The following is a 22,961-nucleotide window of genomic DNA, read 5'->3' on the forward strand; positions in this document are numbered from 1 at the left end:
AAGGAAGAATCAAACCGGCTTACAATCACCTTCCCTTCCCCACAACAGACACCGTGGAGGTAGGTGGGGCTGAGAGAGTTCTAAGAGAGCTGTGATTAGCCCAAGGTCACCCAGCTGGCTTCGTGTGTAGGAGTGGGGAAACTAAACCAGTTCCCCAGATAAGCATCCGCCACTCATATGGAGGAGTGGGGAATCAAACCTGGTTCTCCAGATCAGAGTCCACCACTCCAAACCACCACTCTTAACCACTACACCACTGCTTTGGGTCCCCATGGGAGAGGAAGGCGGAGTATAGATTAAGTAAGTAAATATATAAGTTGAGCATGGATGTTAAGACCCACACACACACACACACACAAATGGTATTGAGATGTAGTCTGCCTGTGAACATGGAGGCTCATCACAGCAAATAGCCATTGGTCATCACAGCAAATAGCCATTGATGGACCTATTGTCGTGGGTCAGCCTGCTGAAACTTCCTCAGAGGAAGAGGAAATAGAGGCTGGCTCTCAAAGCTGAGAATTAAGGTAACCCATTACACAGATTGTTATGATGTTATAATGATATTCATTTGCTGAATTTATTTTTAGAAATTGAAAAAGCCCTGGTAGCGCTGGAGGAGGGGGCAGCTGTTGTCAGGGGACTAGGGCAGGAAAATGCAGGGAAACCTGCCATGTGGAAGCCCCATCGCTGCCGTGCTGAATTGGCAGCGGCAAGAGGGAAATGCGCACAAGCCTGTCCCTTTGTGGGAAACACCTCAAAGTTTTATATGAGCTGGAGATCTGGGATGGTTTCACGTGAGATTCTGGCAAGAGACGTCTGTGCCCCTAGAAACAGAATAACAATTGTTGGTTGAGAACTAAATATTCACAATGCTCTTCCAAGTCAGCCTGTAATGGGAGACAGATTCTTCAGTGAATTCCTAATGGTAGTGAGCCTTCCTCCCAGCCCTGGCCCTTGTTATCAGCAAAACATGAGGCATCTTTTACCTAGTAGCTTTCTAACGCCTCAACTGTATAAAAGTTAAAATCTCACTATCTGGTAATGTACATATTACAGATTTGGATTATAGACAGATTTGAATTGTGAAGGTAATCAACTTCGATACGTGCCACCTAAAGGAGTAAGTTGTTGCATATGAACAAGAGAGAGCTGGTTTCCTAAACTGTGAAGGAATGCCTACACAGGTTTTTGTTTAAGGTATTGACTTCATTTTCCAGTCTGCAAAGCTCTCTTACCCCTTCAAAAGGACAGCGTTTCTAGCACTTCTTCCCAAACCAGCAGGTGTCCAAGAATCTCTTGGACTGATGGGCCCAAATTGTGTGTTGTTTTATTGTACTCGTTCCAGAATTTCTTTAATGCAGGGACTTGTTTTTAAACACTTGGTTTACTGTGAACCCAGTTAGTTGAACAAGTTGGGATTTTACTCCAGGTACTCCCATGTAAATTTTCTAGAAGATGGAGGTCTTAGGCGTCTGCTAACAGAGATTTTTGTTTTGTTTTTTCCTCTCAATAATCCTTCTTTTGCAATCTAATTATAGAACTGAACCTACATTGGAGAGTTTCATTCTAGCCAAAGGTTCACAGTATGTATTAGTCATCCTCACGGATGTGTAGACTATCACTCTGGCAGACACAGCCCTGCCTGTGATACCTCCTAGGGAAATTGTGTTCCTTGAAGAAGAAGAGTTGGTTTTTATATGCCGACTTTGTCTCCCACTTAAGGGAGACTCAAACTGGCTTCCCCTCCCCACAACAGACACCCTGTGAGGTAGGTGGGGCTGAGAGAGCTGTGACTAGCCCAAGGTCGCCCAGCTGGCTTCTTGTGGAGGAGTGGGGAAATAAATCCAGTTCACCAGATTAGCCTCCACCGCTCCTGTGGAGGTGGGAATCAAACCCGGTTCTCCAGATCAGACTCTATTGCTCCAAACCACCGTTCTTAACCACTACACCAAATTTTAGAAAATTAATCTTTCTGCAATTTTGTAGACATCATACAAAAAAGTGTCTACAGACACTGGGAAATAATACATTAAAGGGTGCTGGTGTTTGCTGTGCCGTGTGTTTGGTCCTGATTCTCATTTGTTGTTGGGAGAACGTAATTACTACAGCATTTAAAACTGAAGAGTTTTAAAACTGAAGAGTTTTAAATTAATGGTTAAGTTTTAGTTATATTGTTGTATGCAAGACTCTTGTGAGCGAGTATGGAGTTTTATGTATTTCTGTTACCACTATTACTGTTATTATGCCAACAAAGGTGACGAAAACAGAACGGAATTTAAAGTCACACAATGAGATACCGCCATTTAGGTGGTCAAATGGATAAATTGGGTAGGGGGGGAAGCAGTAGAAGAAGAACTTTGACTTGAATGTCATCATTGTTCTAACTATTGCCTAGTATGCTCTTGCTGTGCCAAAGGGGTTTTTTTTTGTTTGTTTTTTTGTATGTCTCTTTTTTAAAAAAGCTGTGTCTGGTTCACTTCAGCAGCTTCTGTTGCCACTGTGCAGATTCCTTCTTTCTCCTCTTTATTATAAAAAAGGCTGATTTGCGTGTGTCTGTGTGTGTCTGTGTGCCTGCATTCAGTGTTGTCTTCCTTCCTCATTGCTTTTGGCTTTAATTTGTATACCACAGACAATAATTCCTTCGACTGCAAAAACAATGTCCTCGTTTTAACTTGAGCTAGGTGTACACAGTCTTTGCCCAGGACATCTTAACGGGATTTAACTCGTCATGGGTGCTTTAAGGAGTTCCCTTGCTAATTGGCTCCCGCCAGTCTAATTGGCTTCTCCCTGTCTTTGTGATGTTTTAACAAGTCGCACCAGAGAACTGTGCCTTCAGGGTCAGAACTGAAGCCTTAAGAAGGTTTTCTGGTGCTTCAGTCAACGTGTGTGGTGCCCCTACAAAAGTGAAAGCAAGCTAGAGACCTGGTGCCAGGGAGATGAGAACAGGTGATTCAAACTTGTATCGGCATTCCTTTCCAGTGTGGAAACCTAATTCTACAGGTGTACATTAAAACAAAAAAACCTGAGCTTGTTCACAGGATCTAGGAAGGAGTCCCAAAGTATAATCCCCAGTTTTCAGAGTGGCTGCTCTGAGAAAAATAGTTCTTCATGCTAATAGAGAGAGAGCCAGCGTGGTGTAGTGGTTAAGGTGTCGGACTAGGATCTGGGAAAGTCAGGTTCAAATCCACGCTCTGCCATGGAAACTTGCTGGGCAACCTTGGGCCAGTCACACTCTCAGCCTCGACCCTGGCAAGTCAATTCAATTCAATAACCTTTAATAGGCATAGTAACCCTGGCAAGTATTTGGATGGGATACCTCCAAGGAATAATCAAACTGGCTTACAATCACCTTCCCTTCCCCTCCCCACAACAGACACCCTGTGAGGCAGGTGGGGCTGAGAGAGTTCTGAGAGAACTGTGACTGGCCCAAGGTCACTCAGCTGGCTGCATGTGAAGGAATGAGGAAACCATCCCGGTTCACCAGATTAGCCTCCGCCGGTCATGGGGAGGAGGAAGAAGAAGAGTTGGTTTTTCTATGCCGACTTTCTCTACCACTTAGGGAGAATCAAACCGGCTTACAATCGCCTTCCTTCCCCTCCCGCAACAGACACCCTGTGAGGTAGGTGGGGCTGAGAGAACTCTAAGAGAACTGTGACTAGCCCAAGGTCACCCAGCTGGCTGCATGTGGAGGAGTGGGGGAACCAACCTGGTTCACCAGATGGGCGTCCTCTGCTCATGTGGAGGAGTGGGGAATCAAACCCGGCTCTCCAGATTAGAGTCCCCCGCTCCAAACTGCCACTCCTAACCACTACACCACGCTGGGGAAAGGGAAGGGGGAAAAGATTAGGGACAACATATCTTGCGTTCTTCACCAAAAGTTTACAAGGTGGCTTTTAGAGCTGCTGATGGAGTGGGCGAACCTTGGTGTGACTATATCCAGAGCAAGTTTGTATGTCCACAGTCTTACCCAGCGCCTCAGAGTGTGTTTGTCTTTTTAAAGGAGCATGTAAACAGCACTCACGGCTCAGTCCACTCGCTCGACACCGATGTGCTGCTGTCCTCAGGAGAATCCCTCAAGTCAGACAACGACATGTTCAAAGACGGTCTGCGAAGGGCACAGTCCACGGACAGCTTGGGGGTGTCGGGGTCCTTGCAATCCAAAACCCTGGGCTACAACAACAAAGCCAAATCCGCCGGGAACCTCGACGAATCTGACTTTGGACCCCTGGTTGGAGCGGACTCCATGTCGGAGAACTTTGACACGGCCTCCCTGGGTTCTCTGCAAATGCCCAGCGGGTTTATGTTAACCAAAGACCAGGAGAAAGCAATCAAAGCGATGACGCCAGAGCAGGAAGAGACGGCCTCCCTTCTCTCCAGCATTACGCAGAGCGTGGAAAGCGCTTACGTCTCCCCCAGCGGTTACCGCTTAGTTAGTGAAACTGAGTGGAATCTCCTTCAGAAAGAGGTAAGCTTTGCGTCTCCTGCCTTCACCCCACCGGAGGATCTCTGCCGTGGAGGAATAGGTCATGGGAATTGCCAGAAGGGTGCCTCTTTAAATGCTCTGTGCCTTATCGTTTCAATCTCTTTCTTTTGCATCTCTCCAGAGTAGGAAGCTTCACACTGTTTCTTGTTGGCCTTCCTCTCCTTACTTTGCTGGACAAGCCAGGTTTTTTCTAACCTGCTCCAAATTTGTGTGTGTGTGGGTGTTAAGTGCCGTCAAGTCGCTTCCAAGTCATGGCGTCCTTATCAATCAGTGTCCCCCAAAATGTCCTACCGTTAACAGCTTTGCTCAGGTCTTGCAAACGGAGGGCTGTGGCTTCCTTGTTTGAGTCAATCTATCTCATGTCAAGTTTTCCTGCTGCCTTCCACTTTTCCTAGCATGATTGTCTTTTCCAGTGAGTCTTGTCTTCTCATAATGTGACCAAAATACAATAGCCTCAGTTCAGTAATTTTAGCTTCTAGGCCTGATTTGATCTAGAACCCGCTGATTTGTCTTTTTGGCGGTCCACGGTATCTGTAAAACTCGCCTCCAACACCACATTTCAAAGGAATCTACTTTCTTCCTCTCAACTTTCTTCAGCTTTCACACCCGTACATAGTAATAGGGAATACTATGGCATTAATTAACTTGATCTTGGTTGCCAGCAACACATCCTTACACTTAATAATGCCCTGAACCTACCACATTCAAATCCAAGTGGATTTACATTATAAAACATACAGGGACAAAGAGTTTGATTCCACCAACTTAGATCAGTCACGTTAACCCTTTGCTGCCACAGAAAGTCCGCCTGCATGCTCAGACAGATGCTTTGCCCTAACCAGAATTCTCAGCTTGAAGGCCAAACCAGATGAGGTACTGGGAGTTCTGTGAATAGACCTCTCAGCATCATTCAAAACATTGTTACCAGGCATGTGGGGACTCTCTCCAGATCAGGATCATAGTGCCCTCCCCCAAAACACACACACGGTTTTTACACCCTGAAACAGCCCCATTGGGGACAAACATGCAGGTATATCAGTACCTGTATATTTTGCTAATGGGACCAATAGTGGCTCCCAAGGGATGTTCCAGGTTGGGGAAAAAACACTGTGGGGGGTAGAGCTTAACCCCCCCCAATCCAAACTGAATCCCCATGTACCTGATAATTGAATTTTGAAGAAATCACTGGAGCTCCATTTAGAATCATAGAGTTGGAAGGGGCCACCAAGGTCATCTAGTCCAACCCTCTGTACAATGAAGGAAATTCACAACTACCTCCCCCCACACCCCCAGTGACCCCTACTCCCTGCCCAGGAGATGGCCAAGATGCCCTCCCTCTCATGATCTGCCTAGGGTCAGAGAATCAGCATTGCTGACAGATGGCCATATAGCCTCCAGGGAAGGAGAGCTTACCACCTCCCGAGGATGCCTTTTCCACTGAGGAACCGCTCTCCTTCCCTAAAAGGAGACTTTCCTTCCAGGAACTTTCAGGTCTCATGTGGTTTGACCCTCTCTCCCTATAGCCATGGCCACATTCCTTTGTAAAGTTTTGCAGTTTCCCCTGGCAAGTGATGGCTTTTTATGTCCTCTAGGTACAAAATGCGGGTAACAAGCTGGGCAGGCGCTGTGACATGTGCTCCAATTATGAGAAGCAATTGCAAGGAATCCAGATTCAGGAGGCTGAGATGAGGGATCAGGTGAGTACAGACCGGTCATCTTTTTTTGCAGAATTCCATGGATTTAAAGTTGATAGTGAATGAGAAGTGTTTATGGTTCAGCCATAAATATTGGATTGCAAGCTAGTTATTGTCAAATGAAGCTGACCACCACCCCTCAAGTGAAGCTGACCACCCCTCGGACTAAGTGATACCTGGAGGGAAAAACAAAAGTGAAACTTACTACATTGGTGGTGTTGGAAAAGGTGGTCTTCTCCAGAGGACATTGGCTTCTGCCAGACTTCCCTTAAAACTGCACAAGTGTAATTAATCATTAATTCATGGTGTTTTTGTATGCTGAGCTCTACATTCCGGATGCTTTCATAGCTTTCAAGTATCATCTTTTTATATTTATATAGCAGAAAGGATATTTATGTTGCGTTCTCATCCTAACCACAGGTGAAGAAGCTTCAGATGATGCTGAGACAGGCCAATGATCAGCTAGAAAAAACAATGCGGGAGAAACAGGAGCTGGAGGAGCACATGAAGCAAAGCACCGAGGAATCGGAAAGTCAGGTGCAGAAAAGCTGCAGGGAAGGAAAATCTTCATTTGAGAGTGATGGTCGGGCATGAGCTTGTTATAGACTTGGACCCTTGGTTATTTTTGCACTAGAGCCAAATGAGACAGCAAAGCATAAATAACTTTTAAATCATACTTGGAGCTTACCACCTCCCGACTCTTGGAGAATTAGAATAGAAAATAGAGTTGGAAGGGGCCGTAACAGGCCATCTAGTCCAACCCCCCTGCTCAATGCAGGATCAGCCTAGAGCAGTGGTTGGCAAACTCATTAGTCAACAGAGCCAAATATCAACAGTACAACAATTGAGATTTCTTTTGAGAGCCAAATTTCTTAAACTTAAGGGGGGGTGTTTCAGGCACCCAAAGACTGCCGAGTCTAGCACTGGAAGCGAGGGGTCAGGGCCACGCCGCTACTTCAAAACAAACCCATGTGCCCTTTTCCGCACAGGAAGAGGAGGGAGATTAAAAAAAAAAACTAGCGGCAAACAGTCGCCACACAAAACGGTTCCCGGCAAAAGCCAGGGCCGGGCTGCGTCTCCACGGTGGCGGGAGGCGTGAAGGGGGACGGGCCTGTCCGGATTCTTCCCGAGCGGGGCTGCTGGGGAGATCGGTCCCGGGCAGGGTTCCCCTTCTACGGTAGGAAGGAGACATTCGCCTCGTGAAGTTTTCCTATCGCAAAGACGTAAGGACGGGCAAAGCTACGCCGGTTGGGTTTTTCCCCGTCATCTGGGATAGGACAGGAGAGCATTTATGCATGGGAGGTTTTGCCTTGGATTTGCCTCTCTAGATCGGCGGTCGGACTCTCCCCTTTCCTTCTGGCTCCAAGGGCCACTGGGGAGAGAGACAGACCCGTTGGTGCCGCCCTGGATGAGATGCCGATGAGTGAGGGGGCAGAGCCGCACTCAAATCGCCAAAGAGCCGCATGCGGCTCATGAGCCGCGGTTTGCCGACCACTGGCCTAGAGAGTCCCTGACAAGCACTTGTGCAGCTGCTGCTTGAAGACCACCAGTGAGGGGGAGCTCACCACCTCCCTAGGCAGCCAATCCCACTGCTGAACTACTCTTACTGTAAAAAAAAATTTCCCTAATGTCTAGCTGGTACCTTTCCACTCATAATTTATACCCGTTATTGCCAGCCCTGTCCTCTGCTGCCCAGTTCATACCCTGTGGATCTGTCCACTGTAGAACTCCTGTGTTTGTGGATGGTTGTAGTCTTTTTGAGCAACTTGTCCACTCTTAACAATATCTCATTGCGTAGCGCCTGACAAACTTCCGCAGAATCCAAGAATTTGCTGAAATACAGCTTGAAAACCAGCACGATAAAAAAATTCATAGCTTTCAAGTATCACCCTTTATATATGAAATTTTTATCATGCTGCTTGTCAAGCATTCAGTTTATCATTGAATGCTTGAAAACCAGCGTGATAAATGATTTCTCGTTGCATAGCACCTGGCAAACGTCTGCAGAATCCAAGAAATTGCTGAAACACGGCTTGAAAACCAGCATGATAAAGATTTTGATATCATGCTGGTTTTCAAGCTGTAATTCAGCAAATTCGTGGATTGTGCAGAAATTTGCCAGGCGCTACGCAACGAGAAATCGTTAAGAGTGGACAAGTTGCCAAAAAAGACTGCAACCATCCACAGACGCAGGGGTTCTACAGCTTTCCACACAGAACGGGAAGGCTTTGCTTCCTGTGATCTATTAGCAGCCCTCCTGGGTAACTGGTTAGCCATCATGTGGAACAGGCTTCTGGGTTAGGTGGGCCGCTGGTCTGATCCCGCAGAGCTCTTCTTAGGCTATGTTCTCGTGGGTGAGCATGACTGTCTTCAACTGGTGCTGTAGTGCTTTGTGTGTGTTAAGTGCCATCAAGTCGCTTCCGACTCATGCCGACCCTATGAATGAAAGTCCTCCAAAATGTCCTATCTTTGACAGCCTTGCTCAGATCTTTCAAATTGAAGGCTGTGGCTTCCTTTATTGAGTGAATCCATCTCTTGTTGGGTCTTCCTCAAGTGCTTTCGTTTAACTAAAATAAATAGATAGTGAAAATATAATTTATATAGGCGCTATGTCAAGATAAAAGTTATGTTTAAAAAATTGTTAAAACAGCACAATGGCATTTCCTAAGGTTGTTGACTCTATAAAGGAAGCCACGGCCCCCAGTTTGCAAGATCTGAGCAAGGCTGTTAAGGATAGAACACTTTGGAGGACGTTGATTCATAGGGTCATCCATGAGTCGGAAATGACTTGATGGCACTTAACACACACAAGGTTGTAACCACATGCCAGACGCATTTTAGCCTATTTGGCCTTCCTCAGTGGTCAGTTGCCCATTTAAAACATACACACATATTTACAGATATATGAACATATACAGACAATTATATATCAGACCAGGCATGTATATAGGTTGTATAGTGTATTTCCAATTATACAAACATCTGGTTAGATTGTCTACAAGTTGTTTCACTGGGCTGTATATGTTTCCCATATAAAATGTGTGTGCAATTATCAACCTGGTAAAACAGTTTGAAGGAGCCCCGTGGCGCGGAGTGGTAAGCTGCAGTACTGCAGTCCAAGCTCTGCTCACAACCTGAGTTTGATCACGATGGAAGTCGGTTTCAGGTAGCCAGCTCCAGGTTGACTCAGCCTTCCATCCTTCCAAGGTCGGTAAAATGAGTACCCCGCTTGCTGGGGTCAAGGGAAGACGACTGGGGAAGGCACTGGCAAACCACCCCATAAAACAAAGTCTGCCTAGTAAATGTCGGGATGTGACGTCACCCCATGGGTCAGGAATGACCCGGTGCTTGCACAGGGGACCTTTACCTTTTAAAAACAGTTTGAGCCTCAACTGCAGTTACCATCAGTGTTCATTGTCACTGTCTGGTCCCTAGATAGTTGGTAGAAAAGAGATCCCCCTTTCCGTGAAGGCTCGAGAGAGGAAGGTAGTTCACGAGAGAACAAAATAAGGATGGTTGGATTCCGATAAATATAGGGTTGCTTTCTCTCGAATCAAAGGCTGTGATTTAATAAGACGATTTTGACTTTTGAAACCCATTTGCATTTGTAATGGTGCTGATTTGTTTTTTTTTATAGATCTCTTCACTTATTGCAAGAGCTCAGGAGTCTGAGACTTTACTTGGTGAACTGCAGCAGGCATTTTCTCAGGCTAAGAGAGATGTCCAGGACCAAATGGTAAAGAGGTGCTTTTTAAAATATGTGTATTTCAATGGTATCGTGACCTCATTCGTCTTAACAGCCTTGTTATTTATCCATTTAGCCTTCACTTAGGCCAGGTGAGCAGTTATTCCAGGCTAGTAACATAGAAGCACGTCCCTAACTGAGTGTGGGAGAACACTAAGGAGGAGGTTATAGTACATTGAGCTGGTTGTGCATCCATTCCCTTGTTCCCTCTGTTTAGCCAATGGTAGGTGGGGTTGGTGGAGCAGAAGTTTGTGCCTGTGGAAAGGGAGCAGCCAAGGGAAAAAGAGGGGAGGATGGCGGGTGGTGCAGAAACAAGGGGGAAAGTAGCATGATTGAAAGCTGCCCCGTGGTCTGAGGGACACCGAGGGATCCAGCACCCCCCTCCCCAGGCCATGTTTGAATACATGAACACATGAAACTGCCTTCTGCTGAATCAGACCCTTGGTCCATAAGAGTCAGTATGGTCAGACGGGCCACGGCACCTCCAGGGTCTCAGGCAGAGGTCCTTCACATCACCCACTTGCCTACTTCCTTTAACTAGCGATGCCGGGGATTGAACCTGGGACCTTCTGCATGCCAAGCAGATGCTCTACCCCTGAGCCACAGCCCCTCCCCTAAAAGAAGAGGGGAGGCAGAAAGCTGGTCTCTGTTTCTGCCTTTCATATGGAGTTAGTAGAACGATGAGAGAGGTTGCTCAGTCACGGGCTGAAGGTGCCAAATTTGGGATACAAATTTAGGATGATACTTTTGGGGCCCGAAGGCTCTTGGTGATGACTGTAGAACTGCTGGGTGTGGAAACTGTGTGTCGGGAGCCTCAGGTGGCCGCTCTGGGGCAGTTGCATTTTATTTGAAGCGGGACCAACCAATGGCTGGATCACAGCTAGGATTTCGCATCCAGCTTGCCTAGTGGGCCCTGAATACTCACTCAGCCGCTCACATTTTGTTTGTTTGTTTATTTATTTATTGGACTTTTATGCCGCCCTTTCTTGAACAGGTCAGGCTCAGAGCGGCTCACAACCAGGTTCACCATAATTAAAATCAAACCACCATTTACAATTAAAACTATAACATGCCCTCAAATCATAAGCAGCACAAAATGACAATGGCGGGAAACCTTAGGGAAGTATAAGGGAATAAACGTATTCCGTCAGAGGATAAATTAAAAAGGGAAAATATCAGCAAATAATGGAAGGAGGGGGTCCATGGTCTGGAGTTTATAGCAGCCTAAAAAAGCCTCTGGATTGTGTTTGCCAGCTTTTTAACCCTATAGATCTGCCTTCCAGAAGTCAGATGTCTAGCATAAACCCTAAAGAGAACTGTGTTTTGGTTTCTTTCTTGAATTCCACACACTGTTTTCCTAGGGCTGCGCACTTTTGAGTTCCTTTGCATCATGTAGTCAGATGCCCTTGGAATTATGCCAGTAGGAGTCATTAAATCGTGTCTTCTGCAGTAGATTTAAAAAAAAAACTTTTACTGTCAAACTTGCTAAAGCTATAAAAAGGCAAAGTTATTTGAGGGAGACATCCGACCTTGAAACACCCAAGTTCTCCATCTTGCTTGCCAAGCGGACCGCAGATATCCTTCATTCTGTAATTTCTAGTCAAATGCTGCCTGTTAAATTGGGGATGTCGACATTGCCAGTCTATTCGGTCTAGTCAGTTGTGGGTTCTGTATCTCCTTTCCGGCTTGTGGTCATTTTGCTCGGTGGGCAGCTGCCGTAGCTGCAGCAGTTGGGCGATAAACATGATCGAGATGCATTCATTTCATCTCTGATGTCACCTAAACTGGACTACTGCAATGGGCTATATGTGGGAGCTCTTCAAAGACTGTTCGGAAGCCTCGGTAGGCGCAGATTGTGCAGCAAGATGGCTGAGTGGCACCAGTTATTACGACCCCATCTCACCAGTATTGAAAGACTGCCGCTGGCTGCCCATTCACTTCCAAGTACAATTGCAATTGCTGGCTTATTGCCTTTCAAAGCCCAACTTGGAGTATGGCCAGGGTATTAAAAGGACCACGTGAGCCTGCTCATCAGTTAAGGTAACCGGCAGAGTCCCTTGGAGGTCCAGTGACTGGGCATGAAAGATGGTTCCGTCTCTGCAGAACTCGCCACCTCCACAATAGCTCAAGTGGCACCTCTAACTTTAAGTACTGGTTGAAAGCTTCTTTTGTTTGTGCAGTCCTTTGGTTAAATTTGAAAAGGTAAAGGTTGTGGCGCAGAGTGGTAAGCTGCAGTACTGCAGTCCAAGCTCCGCTCACGACCTGAGTTCGATCCCAATGGAAGTTGGTTTCTGGTAGCCGGCTCCAGGTTGACTCATCCTTCCATCCTTCCGAGGTCGGTAAAATGAGTACCCGGCTTGCTGGGGGTAAAGGGAAGATGACTGGGGAAGGCACTGGCAAACTACCCCGTAAACAAAGTCTGCCTAGTATACGTTGGGATGTGATGTCACCCCATGGGTCAGGAATGACCCGGTGCTTCCTGACCCATGGGGTGACGTCACATCCCGACGTTTACTAGGCAGACTATGTTTACAGGGTGGTTTGCCAGTGCCTTCCCCAGTTGTCTACACTTTACCCCCCGCAAGGTGGGTACTTGTTTTACCGACCTCGGAAGGATGGAAGGCTGAGGCAACTTTGAGCCAGTTATCTGAAACCAGCTTCCATCGGGATTGAACTCAGGTCGTGAGCAGAGGTTTGACTGCAGTACTGCAGCTTACCACTCTGCACCACAGGGCTCTTGGTTAAATTGGTTAAATTTAGTTGACTTTTATTGATTGGGGGTGGGGCTCATTACCTCTTTGGATATGCTGTTAATTGTTTTTGTTTTAATTGTCTGCTTTGTAAGGCATTGCAGAAGCTGTTCGTTAAGATCGTGTTTGGGGGGTGTAGCTTCCCCTCATGCCTAAATAGTGCTTGAAGTGAGTTTCCCCATGTCCTTAATCTGGATCATGGGAGGAAGCTTTTGCAAAATGGGACACAGGAGAAGGGCGTTGCCCATGTTGATCCCCCCCGCCCCCCCCAGTTGCAATTCATACAGTAAATGCTTTATTATTTGCAAATTTCAAAAATGCTGAGAATGAAATGACCAGATCAGAGGTGGTACATTCACAACTGTAGTTTTTACATCTTTGTTTCTTCCCTGGAGGCGGTCCTGATGCAGTCGAGGGAACGTGTCTCCGAGGAGTTGATGAGGCTCCAGAAAGACAACGAAAGCCTTCAAGGAAAACATCGCCTGCATATCTCTTTGCAACAGGCCGAAGACTTCATTCTTCCGGAATCCAGCGAGGTAGGGTTTTTCCCTGTGAAAGCATTGGATCACAGGCAGACTGTGTTTATGGGGTGGTTTGCCAGTGCCTTCCCTGGTCATCTTCCCTTTACCCCCAGCAAGCCGGGTACTCATTTGACCGACCTCGGAAGGATGGAAGGCTGAGTCAACCTGGAGCCGGCTACCTGAAACTGACTTCCATCGGGATCGAATTCAGGTCGTGAGCAGAGCTTTTGACTGCAGTACTGCAGCTTACCACTCTGCACCACGGGGCTAAATAGTTCTATGTGTCATTAACTCGAAGGAGTCCTTGACAAGAAAGCTCAGTGCAATGCACCTGTCACAGCTTGTTGGTCTTGATAAAAGTGTGCATGCTTGCTTCAAGTCTTAAGTGCTCGTGTGTGCGTGCGTGCACTTAAGAATACTAATTTTTATCTCAATTGTTGAGATGCAGATTGCCAAGAAGTGCAACCCCAACCCAGTCTCTATCTGTTTTCCCCGTTTTGTCCTTAGTTTGGGGGCATGTTTAAAATAATTTACCCAGAGACGTTTGCCTCCTTTTTAATCAGCTTATAATTCTCTGAATCAGAGTTGTGACAGTATGCGCTTCCCCCGCCTGTTCAATACAAACTTATAACCGTAGGAAAGATTCTGTTCCACTCTGATGACTGTGATAATGGACCCTTGTTAACTGAAACGGGAAACAAAGGTTGGGGAAGATGTAGATTTGTGTAAACTCTGCCTTACATGTACGCTTGATCTCAGTTGTTACATATAAGCTCTGTTTTGATATTCTGCTGTGGCAGCCGCCACCAGTTCAACTAGTTAAGTGCGCTGTCTGCGCATGATTTTTTAAAAATCAGGGGGAATTTAAACCCCTAATGTAATTTTTTAACTTTTCAGGTTTTTCTACAAACCTGGGCAGTACCCCAAGCTTGCAGAAAAAGCTGTTTAGCATCGATGTGGTCCTGATCTGCGGGTTTAGGTATCCGCAGATGGGGGTCACATGTCACTATTAGACTACTGTCTCTTAAAACAGCTGGGTGGGAGCGATTCTGATTTGGAAAATGGTGCTGGGCAATTGCCATGACCTCAATTCATATTGGACTTTGTATTTCTCTTATTTTCTTCTCATCTTCAAATGGCACTGAATTCTTTAGATCTAGGACACAGTGTACGTTTAAGCAGTGTGGTGATGTTTTCACCCCTGTAGGGGGGTGTAAATGCAATACATACTATTTCAAACTGGCAGAAGAAGGGAAAGATGCACTAAAACCTGCTTTTTAATAGGACCAAAGTGGGTACATTTTGTGTAATGTGTAGGATCCCTATTACTATGTATGGGTGTGAAAGCTGGACAATGAAGAAAGCTGACAAGAAGCAAGTAGATTCCTTTGAAATGTGGTGTTGGAAGAGAGTGTTACGGATACCATAGACTGACAAAAAAAAAAAAAACACCAAATCAACCCTGAACTGTCCCTAGAAGCTGAAAGGACTAAACTGAGGCTATCGTACTTTGGTCACATTATGAGAAGACAAGAGTCACTGGAAAAGACAATCATGCTAGGAAAAGTGGAAGGCAGCAGGAAAAAAGGAAGTACCAACAGGAGATGGGTTGACTCTATAAAGGAAGCCACGGACCTCCATTTGCAAGACCTGAGCAAGACTGTTAAGGATGGGATGTTTTGGAGGGCATTGATTCATAGGTTCGCCATGAGTTGGAAGAGACTTGACGGCACTACACACACACAAACATAGGATGCTGAGCTGGGTCAGTGTGTGCTGGGGGGACTCAGTGATTGTAGCTCCGTGGAGAAGTGCCTGTTTTGCATTCAAAAGGTCTGAGGTTCAGTCCAGTGCAGCTCCAGTTTGAGGTACTGAGAAAGAGTCCTCTGTAGAGCCCGAGACTGGAGAGGTGGCGCCAGTCCCAATAGACGATTTTGAGATGGATGGCCCAGTGGCATGACTTGAAATAGGGTGTGTGAGTGCGTGGCTTGTTTTAAATCCTCTTGTCAATCTTCCTTTCAGGAACTCCGGGAACTGGTCCTCAAATACCGTGAAGACATCATTAGCGTACGGACAGCAGCAGATCACCTCGAAGAAAAACTGAAGGCCGAAATCCTGTTCCTGAAAGAACAGATTCAAGCCGAGCAATGCTTCAAAGAGAACATAGAAGAGACGCTGCAGCTAGAAATAGAGAACTGCAAAGAGGAAATAGGTGAGAAGGGGTGAGTGGGGCCCATTGGAGGACCAGCTTACACAGCACTGGCCAAGAAACTTAAGGTGGAGACCTGTGGATAATGAACGCATCCTAGTTGCTGGCAGTCACTGCCATCCTGCTTAGAATAGATACGGTGCTTTTTAAGTGTTCGCCTTGATAACTCTTACAACAGCCCCATGCAGTAAGACATCGTTAGCTTTGCCAAACTGAAAGTAGCATTCTAACAAAACCTTGATATGCTTTCTGGAAGCGCTTGGATCCAGGCTAAATTTTCCATCAACAGAATGGGACTTTCCTGCCTTCCCCTCCCCCCTTCCACAGCAGCCCACTGGTCTCCACAAAGTGCTGCCCCTGGGGAACGATGCAAACGAGTGGTCTGCAGTGGGGACTGGTTTAGTCTGACTCCAATCCCATTTAGAAATGGCCGGTTTAGTCTGACTCCAATCCTATTTGAAATAGTTCTTACGTCTTTAAGATGCTAGAAGCCTGCAGCTAAAAAATTGGCTGATTAGGTGGACATGTTGAAGCAGCCCCAGTGTACAGAATTTAGTACTTATGACCAAGAGCTCATCCTGTAAACAGTGTATTGTGCCCGAAGTGGGAAAATCCTGGAGACTTGCTTAGTGATCTTGGGCAAGCAGCTTACACTCAGCCCCTGGTTCCTGTTTTGAAGATAAGGAATATTACAGTGCTGTTCTGAGCCGAGTTGTACCCTTCTAAGCCCATTGACTTCAGCGCTTAGGATGGCACTGTTAGATGACGCAAAGCTGATAGGGGTTTCTCTTTCTCATGAGCACTCGGGACCTTGAAGGATGTATATGTTTGGATGAATAACCGCTTGTTCTGTGACATCTGCCTCTGTGCAGCTGCATGAGGCCTGTTTTCCAAGAAAGGGATGTTAAAATCCAAAAACCATAATAGCCTAGATGTCTTCCTCCTCTCTTGCAGCTGCTGCTTCCAGTCTAAAAGCAGACCTGGAGAGGATAAAAGCGGAAAAGGAACAGGTGAGGATTTGGTTTGGATGCTTTAAGTGCTGCTTGGCATGGTGTGGGGAAGATGAGTGTCTCTGTCCACCAGCACATCATGCAGCAAGGTCCTCAGCCACTTAGCATCCTGTAGTCAAGAGTGAGAGGGAAACTTGAGGAGCAGAAGTTAAAAGGAAAATCCCCAGTTGCTGTGACTTCTAGAAGCCATCTGGCAAAGAAGGACTCTCCAAGCCATACCTGCATAGAACTGTGGAATGCAATTGTATTCCTCAGCAGGCTCTGTGTGTTGTTTTGGTTTTTTTGTGGGGGGGGGGCACTGTAAGGACTCTTTCATAAGCACAATTCTGTATATGACTAATGATTTAAAGGGATAAGAGGAAGGAGATACTGGGGAACAGTTCCTGTTTCTGGCCTTATGCTTTTCAGTAAAGCATAGTTATGTTTAGAAAATTTTATCCCACCTCTCTGTTCCCAAGGAGCACTAAAGGTGGCTAACATTGAGAATGGAGAACATCAAATAAAAACCTCCATCAAACGTAAACCATCACATCAATATAAACCCTGTGTGAGGCTCTCCAGCCACCCTGGGCTATTCCCAAAAAGCCACTCGCTCAGACGATCAGGTCAGAAGCAGGTAAACTTTATTGAAGAAGCAACGGGTTCAGCCAGGCCCTCGCAGAGGCAAAGCTGCAAGTGATTACTTAGAGAATATTGCATGGTTATAAACATGTCTACAGTGCAGGTGCCCAGCCCAGTGCTTTGGGAAAGGAATTGATAACAGCGTCTAAAGCAGGAAGGCGAAGCAGACATCAAAACATAGACTTGGGCTTGCTCGTTAGCAGTTGCTTGTTAGCAGTCAAGGACACGGGGGGAGGAAATCACTGGATTGAGTCTCCAGTCTCTACGTGGGGGAGGGAATCACTGGGAGTGAGAACATCCCGGCAGAGGCCTGACTCATGTCAAGAGCCTTCGTGCCAGACCTTAGCCGCTTGTACTGGCGAAACCGAAAGAAATGCAAGACAGTACCTCACACCCTGTAAAGCCGTTGTTTCTTGCAGTTACAGCTGATTTATGGCAACCCCTGGTGAGGTGCTCAAGGCAAGAGATGTTCAGAGGTGGTTTGCCTTTGCCAGCCCCCATGTCATGCCCCAGGCATTCTTTGGAGGTCTCCCATCCAAGTTCTAGCCAGGGTCGACCCTGCCTAGCGTCTGAGATCTGACGAGATCAGGCTAGCCTGGGGCTATCCAGGTTTGGGCATAAAGCCATATACATTAGTAGAAACTGCCGTTCCTGTGACATGTGTGGAGGCGTCAAAAAATCTGAACGTCTCAGGGCAGTACAGTAAAATGGCCAAATAATCCCAACGGCCTTCCTAAACTATCATGTTGTTTTAAATTGCAGTGGAAGGCTGGGAGATACAATACTTATTTCCTGAGAGAGAGAGAGAGGAAGGGAGTGAGTTGGGGTGGTAACTGAGCATCCTCTCCCATGGATCCCTGCCAGCTTCACAGTGAAACCATGCAGACTCTTGCAGTAGAGACCTTCTAACAAACCTCCAGTCCCAGGCAGTTCATATGGGTGGGGATCGTCTTTCAGGTATTTGGAGCTCAAAGTGTTTAAGATTTTAAAGGCTAGTTTTGACCTGGAACCCAATTAGAAGTCTGGGCAACCAATACAACACAGGATTTTCACAGTAAAACGTATGTAAAGTGCTGTCAAGTCGCAGCTGAGTTATGGCGATCCTGTAAGGTTTTCAAGGCAAGAGATGAACAGAGGCGGTTTGCCACTGCCTGCATCTGCATAGCAACTCTGGACTTCTTTGGTGGTCTCCCATCCAAGTACTAACCAAGGCTGACCCTGCTTAGCTTCAGAAATCTGACAAGATTGGACTAGCCTGGGCCATCCAGGTCAGGGCCTTCACTGCAATAGATTCCTGTTACGATTCAAACCACTGTGTGTTGCATCAGTCGAAGTTTCCAGACAGTCCTTCAAGGCAGCCCCACCCAGAGTGTGTTGCAGTAGTCTAATCTTGAAGTTACTAGGGCATGTATGGTGGTGACCAAGGTCCTTTACGCATGGGTACTTGGACTCATATTCTTCCCCGAACTGACTCGGTTGTTCCTTGGAGTTGTGCATGAGTTTTCCGTCCCTCAGAGATGACCTCATGGCCAGCCCTCGCAAATCCAGGGTCTTCCCGTGGCTGTTAAATCCCGATTCTTCGATTTCTCCTGAGATCAGCCCGAGTCATGTCGTCTGCTTCTCCATGCATAAGCCAAAGCACGGGACAGGGGAGGTGGGGAGGGTGACTTTTTTTACAGTAAAGCACTACAGCCAGTTACAAAGCAGTGTTTCAAGGGGCAGGGACTCAAATGCTTCCTGATTTTTTTGTCTCCCAGCCGTAGTTCTGAGTAGATTTGTCAAAAAGAGATGGGTTTTAAAACGATGCTTGGGTTTTCTCCCCCCACCCCCATTCTTTTCCTTTAAAAGAGCTCCTTTTTGTGAAATGCTTTTTAACATGGCCCTTGGGTTTCTGCCAGGGTGGGCAAACTGGACAGTTTTCTCACAGTAGGCACTACAGCCAATTACTAAGCAGCGTTTTCAAGGGGCGGGGACTCACGCTTCTGGACTTCGAGTCCCAGGTAAAACTCCCATGCACAAACGACCTAAATGTGCTGCTGAGGGCAAGGTGTTTATTTTTCAGACAGCCCCTTCTAGTTTTTAGGGAGGCAAAAGAAGGGTGGAGTATACATGGTTAATGGTGCAGGGTTTGAGCCCCATTCAGTCTCCTTCTTTCTCCTGGATTGCACAGTTGGAGTCCACCTTGCAGGAAAAGATGCAACAACTGGAAAGGTTGCAAGAAAGGAGAAATCAACTTGAAGAGCAGTTGAAGAAGGAAATTGCTGCAAAGGTAAGCTAGTCATGATGCCAAAGTATTCAGGATGGTGGAGTCTAATGCATCCCAGAAGGATTGCCTCAAAATGGCAGGGTAGATTCACTGTGAGTGTCAAGCGGAGCACACTGACGCTAATAATCCAGAATTTACATATGTCATGATGAGGTCTGCAATGGCTCTGGTTATCTGGGGAAAGAGATCCACAGGTTATCGCTAAATGATGAAGAGTTGGTTTTTATATGCCGACTTTCTCTATCTTTTTTAAGGAGAATCAAACTGGCTGACAATCCCCTTCCCCTCCCCACAACAGACACCCTGTGAGGTAGGTGGGGCTGAGTGAGCTCTTAACAGAACTGTAACTTGCCCATGGTCACCCAGCTAGCTTCGTGTGTAGGAGTGGGGGGGATCCAGTTCATCAGATTAGCCTCCGCTGCTCATGAGGAGGTGCAGGGAATCAAACCTGGTTCTCCAGATCAGAGTCCACTGCTCCAAACCATCGCTCTTAACCACTACACCACGCTGAAAATGTTAACTTAAGTTTGCTGGAGCAGTTAAAAAAAAAAGAGGTGGGTGTGGTTCATGTTGCACTTAAAGGGATTGAAAATAAAACAGCTGCTGCCACAGTACCTTTATGGTGAGGCTGTACTTGGAATCGTATGTAGAGTTCTGGTTGTTGGCCCATCTCAATAGATTTTGTACAGGTGAAAAAAGACAACCAGAATGATCAAGGGGTTGGAGCACCTTCCCTATGAGGAAAGGGGCGTGGTGTAGTGGTTAAGAGTGGCGGAGTCTAATCTGGTGAAGCGGGTTGGTTTCCCCACTCCTACACATGAAGCCAGATGGGTGACCTTGGGCTAGTCACAGCTCTCTTCGAGCTCTCTCAGCCTCACCTACCTCACGAGGTGTCTGCTGTGGGGAGAGGAAGGTGCTTGTAAGCCAGTTTGATTCTTCTTTAAAAAGGTAGAGAAAGTCAGCATATAAAAACCAACTCTCCTTCTTAAAAAGAGAGAGAGAACAAACTCTGGCCATGCTGTACTTTATCAAGCCAGTAAGCTGAACAATAGATCCAAGTATTACTGAACCCCAAAAGATCAGGAAATACCTTCTTTGGACAGAAGGCAGTACTCGGCGTGTTCTCAGGTTACTTCAGTTCATCACTTAGATTTTCCTTCTCTTTGTAAACTAGACATTGTTTTCTCCAAGTTCTCTATTAACACAAACAATAGTAAACGTTGGGCGGGGGAACAATAGGAAAAGAAATTACTGTTTCCATGCCCTGCTTATGGAGTTTCAGGAAGCATTTGTCTATCTAGTATTGGAAACGACACGTGGGTCCAGATGAACACTTGGTCTTCTGTTCTAGGCTGTTTTGGTAATACGCACCTTTATGGCCACCATATGTAAGGAGCTGTGTGAAATAGTGTTATGGACCTGGAGAAATGAGTGAAGGCAAGGTTTGTGGCATCAACTAGCAGTCAAAACTGAGGGGTATCCATGTCTGAGAGAACCAAGTTATTTCTGCCTGCAGTGGTCAATTACTGCAATGCTTTGACCATCAAAACCATGTTGCAGTGCAGTTGGGAGCCCCATCTGATGCATGATCAAGACTCCCTTTTCCCATCTAGGCTAACCTGGAGCAGCTGATGTTTGAAGATAAGAACAAAGCTCAGCGGCTGCAGACAGAGCTGGATGTCAGCGAACAAGTGCAGAGAGACTTCGTGAAGCTTTCTCAAACCCTTCAGGTAAGGGACCCTTGTCAGTGCAATTGCCAAGATGGGCTTCAGCAGCAGGGCTCCTGGTCCATGGAGATGGTGGTGGATGCACCGGTTTAGATCGCGTAGAATCACAGCCATGCTGATTTTGTGAAAGGCAGGTCATGAGAGGGAAGGCAGAAAGGGATTGGTCAGTGCTCGGCTTTCGTGGCCCTTTCTTACACTCCCAGGGTAATGCCGATGGCCAACTTGGAAGGCTTTAAGGGTGTGTGTGAACAACTTGGATGGCTTTAAGAGGGGAGTGGGCATGTTCATGGAGGAGAGGGCTATCCATGGCTACTATTCAAAATGAATACTAGTCATGATGCACACCTATTCTCGACAGTACATTAGGTGCCGTGGAACACAGGCAGGATGCTGCTGCAGTCATCTTGTTTGTGGGCTTCCTAGAGGCACCTGATTTGTCGTGCTGATTGTAAGACGTGAGAAACTTGAGGCCTACATTGAGGGGATAAAACTTTTAGATTAATGAAGTCCTCTTGTTACATGTTTCTAAACTTGCATTCTGGCCAGTGGAGACAGTTTCTTACACACATGAAGCTGAGTCTGAATTTGAGATAAAACAGGTCTCTGAAAATGCGGGGAAATGCAGGGGGAGAGCGAGGTGACCTCTGATAGTTCGAAACGGCATGCATAATCAACACAACTGACTGAAGTCGTTGGAGGAGTGACGGTGAGGGAAGCAGCCATGCACAAAAGACTCCAAACATACCAAAACAAATCATGTAACTTGCCCAGATCCATGAGTCCCCAGGATTTTCTCTCCCTAGTCCCCTCCCACGGGTCTGAATAAAAATCAGATAGACAGAAGCTTAAATATCTGCATTAATGGATTGCATTTAAATGAATGTTCCAATTACCAAAAGGATCTTTTGAATCTATTGGAGGAAGTGTGAAATAGTTTACGCTCTAATAAAGCTACCACTTGAGCTTTCAGAAGCAAAGACCTTGAAGAGCGTGGTGTAGTGGTTATGAGTGGTGGTTTGGAGCGGTGGAGTCTGATCTGGAGAACCGGGTTTGATTCCCCACTCCTCCACATGAGTGGCGGAGGCTAATCTGGTGAGCTGGATATGTTTCCCCACTCCTACACATGAAGCCTGCTTGGTGACTTGGGGCTAGTCACACTTTCTCAGCCCCACCTACCTCACAGGGTGTCTGTTGTGGGGAGGGGAAGGGAAGGTGATTGTAAGCCGGTTTGAGTCTCCCCTAAGTGGTAGAGAAAGTCGGCACATAAAAACCAACTCTTCTTCTTAGCCCCTTCCAGTTTAAAATTTGCATCAGTTCATTAAATTTCTCCTACACATTAATCAACTGTAGCTTTATTTAGTGGGTTTAGCAATTTTTCAAGTCCACAGCCCAACAGACAAGATCTTGTGGGTTGAGCTAGGTTTCCCTGAAGAGCATAGCCCATTCCCAGTTCTTGTGAATGTAGTTCTGAAAGCTCCTTCTGGTTGGGCGTATGCAGGCTGGCGCTCATTCTCCTTCCTCGTTGCTTGTTTCTATGTAGGTCCAGTTGGAACGGATCCGGCAAGCAGATTCCCTGGAGAGAATCCGAGTGATCCTGAATGACACAAAACTGACAGACATTAATCAACTGCCCGAAACATGACACCCTCAAGAGCGGGGCTCTAAGGCTGCATTTTTTGGGTGTTTTTTTTTTTAAAACAACCTCATCTTTATAGCAAAACATTAATTATTATTTAACTCTAACTGAAAGAGTGGAAGAGGACACTGAGGAGGGATCTGTGGCCCAGGCTTTGTTTCTGGAAAGGAAAAGGTTTAGCTTGGGGGCAAGAAATTATCAGACAGACGTGCGCAGGTCACTGGGGGATGGATGTCAGTCTTTAGCAAGGTCGGATCTTTCTAAGAAATCACCCTATCCTTCCCCTTTCCTTAACC

At 46.4% G+C, this 22,961-nt stretch overlaps 1 protein-coding gene across 1 annotated transcript in view; it reads left to right on the plus strand.

Annotated features, from left to right (window-relative positions):
- Positions 1–22,719, plus strand: part of RABEP1 (rabaptin, RAB GTPase binding effector protein 1) — a 49,800-nt gene extending 27,081 nt beyond the window's left edge. Inside the window, exons 8-17 of the mRNA XM_056865430.1 lie at positions 4,004–4,468; positions 6,079–6,183; positions 6,601–6,717; positions 9,818–9,916; positions 13,071–13,211; positions 15,219–15,408; positions 16,360–16,415; positions 19,207–19,305; positions 20,916–21,032; positions 22,570–22,719. Of these exons, the coding sequence (XP_056721408.1) occupies positions 4,004–4,468; positions 6,079–6,183; positions 6,601–6,717; positions 9,818–9,916; positions 13,071–13,211; positions 15,219–15,408; positions 16,360–16,415; positions 19,207–19,305; positions 20,916–21,032; positions 22,570–22,671 (1,491 nt within the window). The 3' untranslated portion in view covers positions 22,672–22,719. The remainder of the gene's footprint in view (positions 1–4,003; positions 4,469–6,078; positions 6,184–6,600; positions 6,718–9,817; positions 9,917–13,070; positions 13,212–15,218; positions 15,409–16,359; positions 16,416–19,206; positions 19,306–20,915; positions 21,033–22,569) is intronic.
- Positions 22,720–22,961: the final 242 nt, after the last annotated feature.

This window comes from Euleptes europaea, chromosome 19 (genome assembly GCF_029931775.1).
Source record: "Euleptes europaea isolate rEulEur1 chromosome 19, rEulEur1.hap1, whole genome shotgun sequence".
Classification (NCBI taxonomy): Eukaryota; Metazoa; Chordata; class Lepidosauria; order Squamata; family Sphaerodactylidae; genus Euleptes; species Euleptes europaea.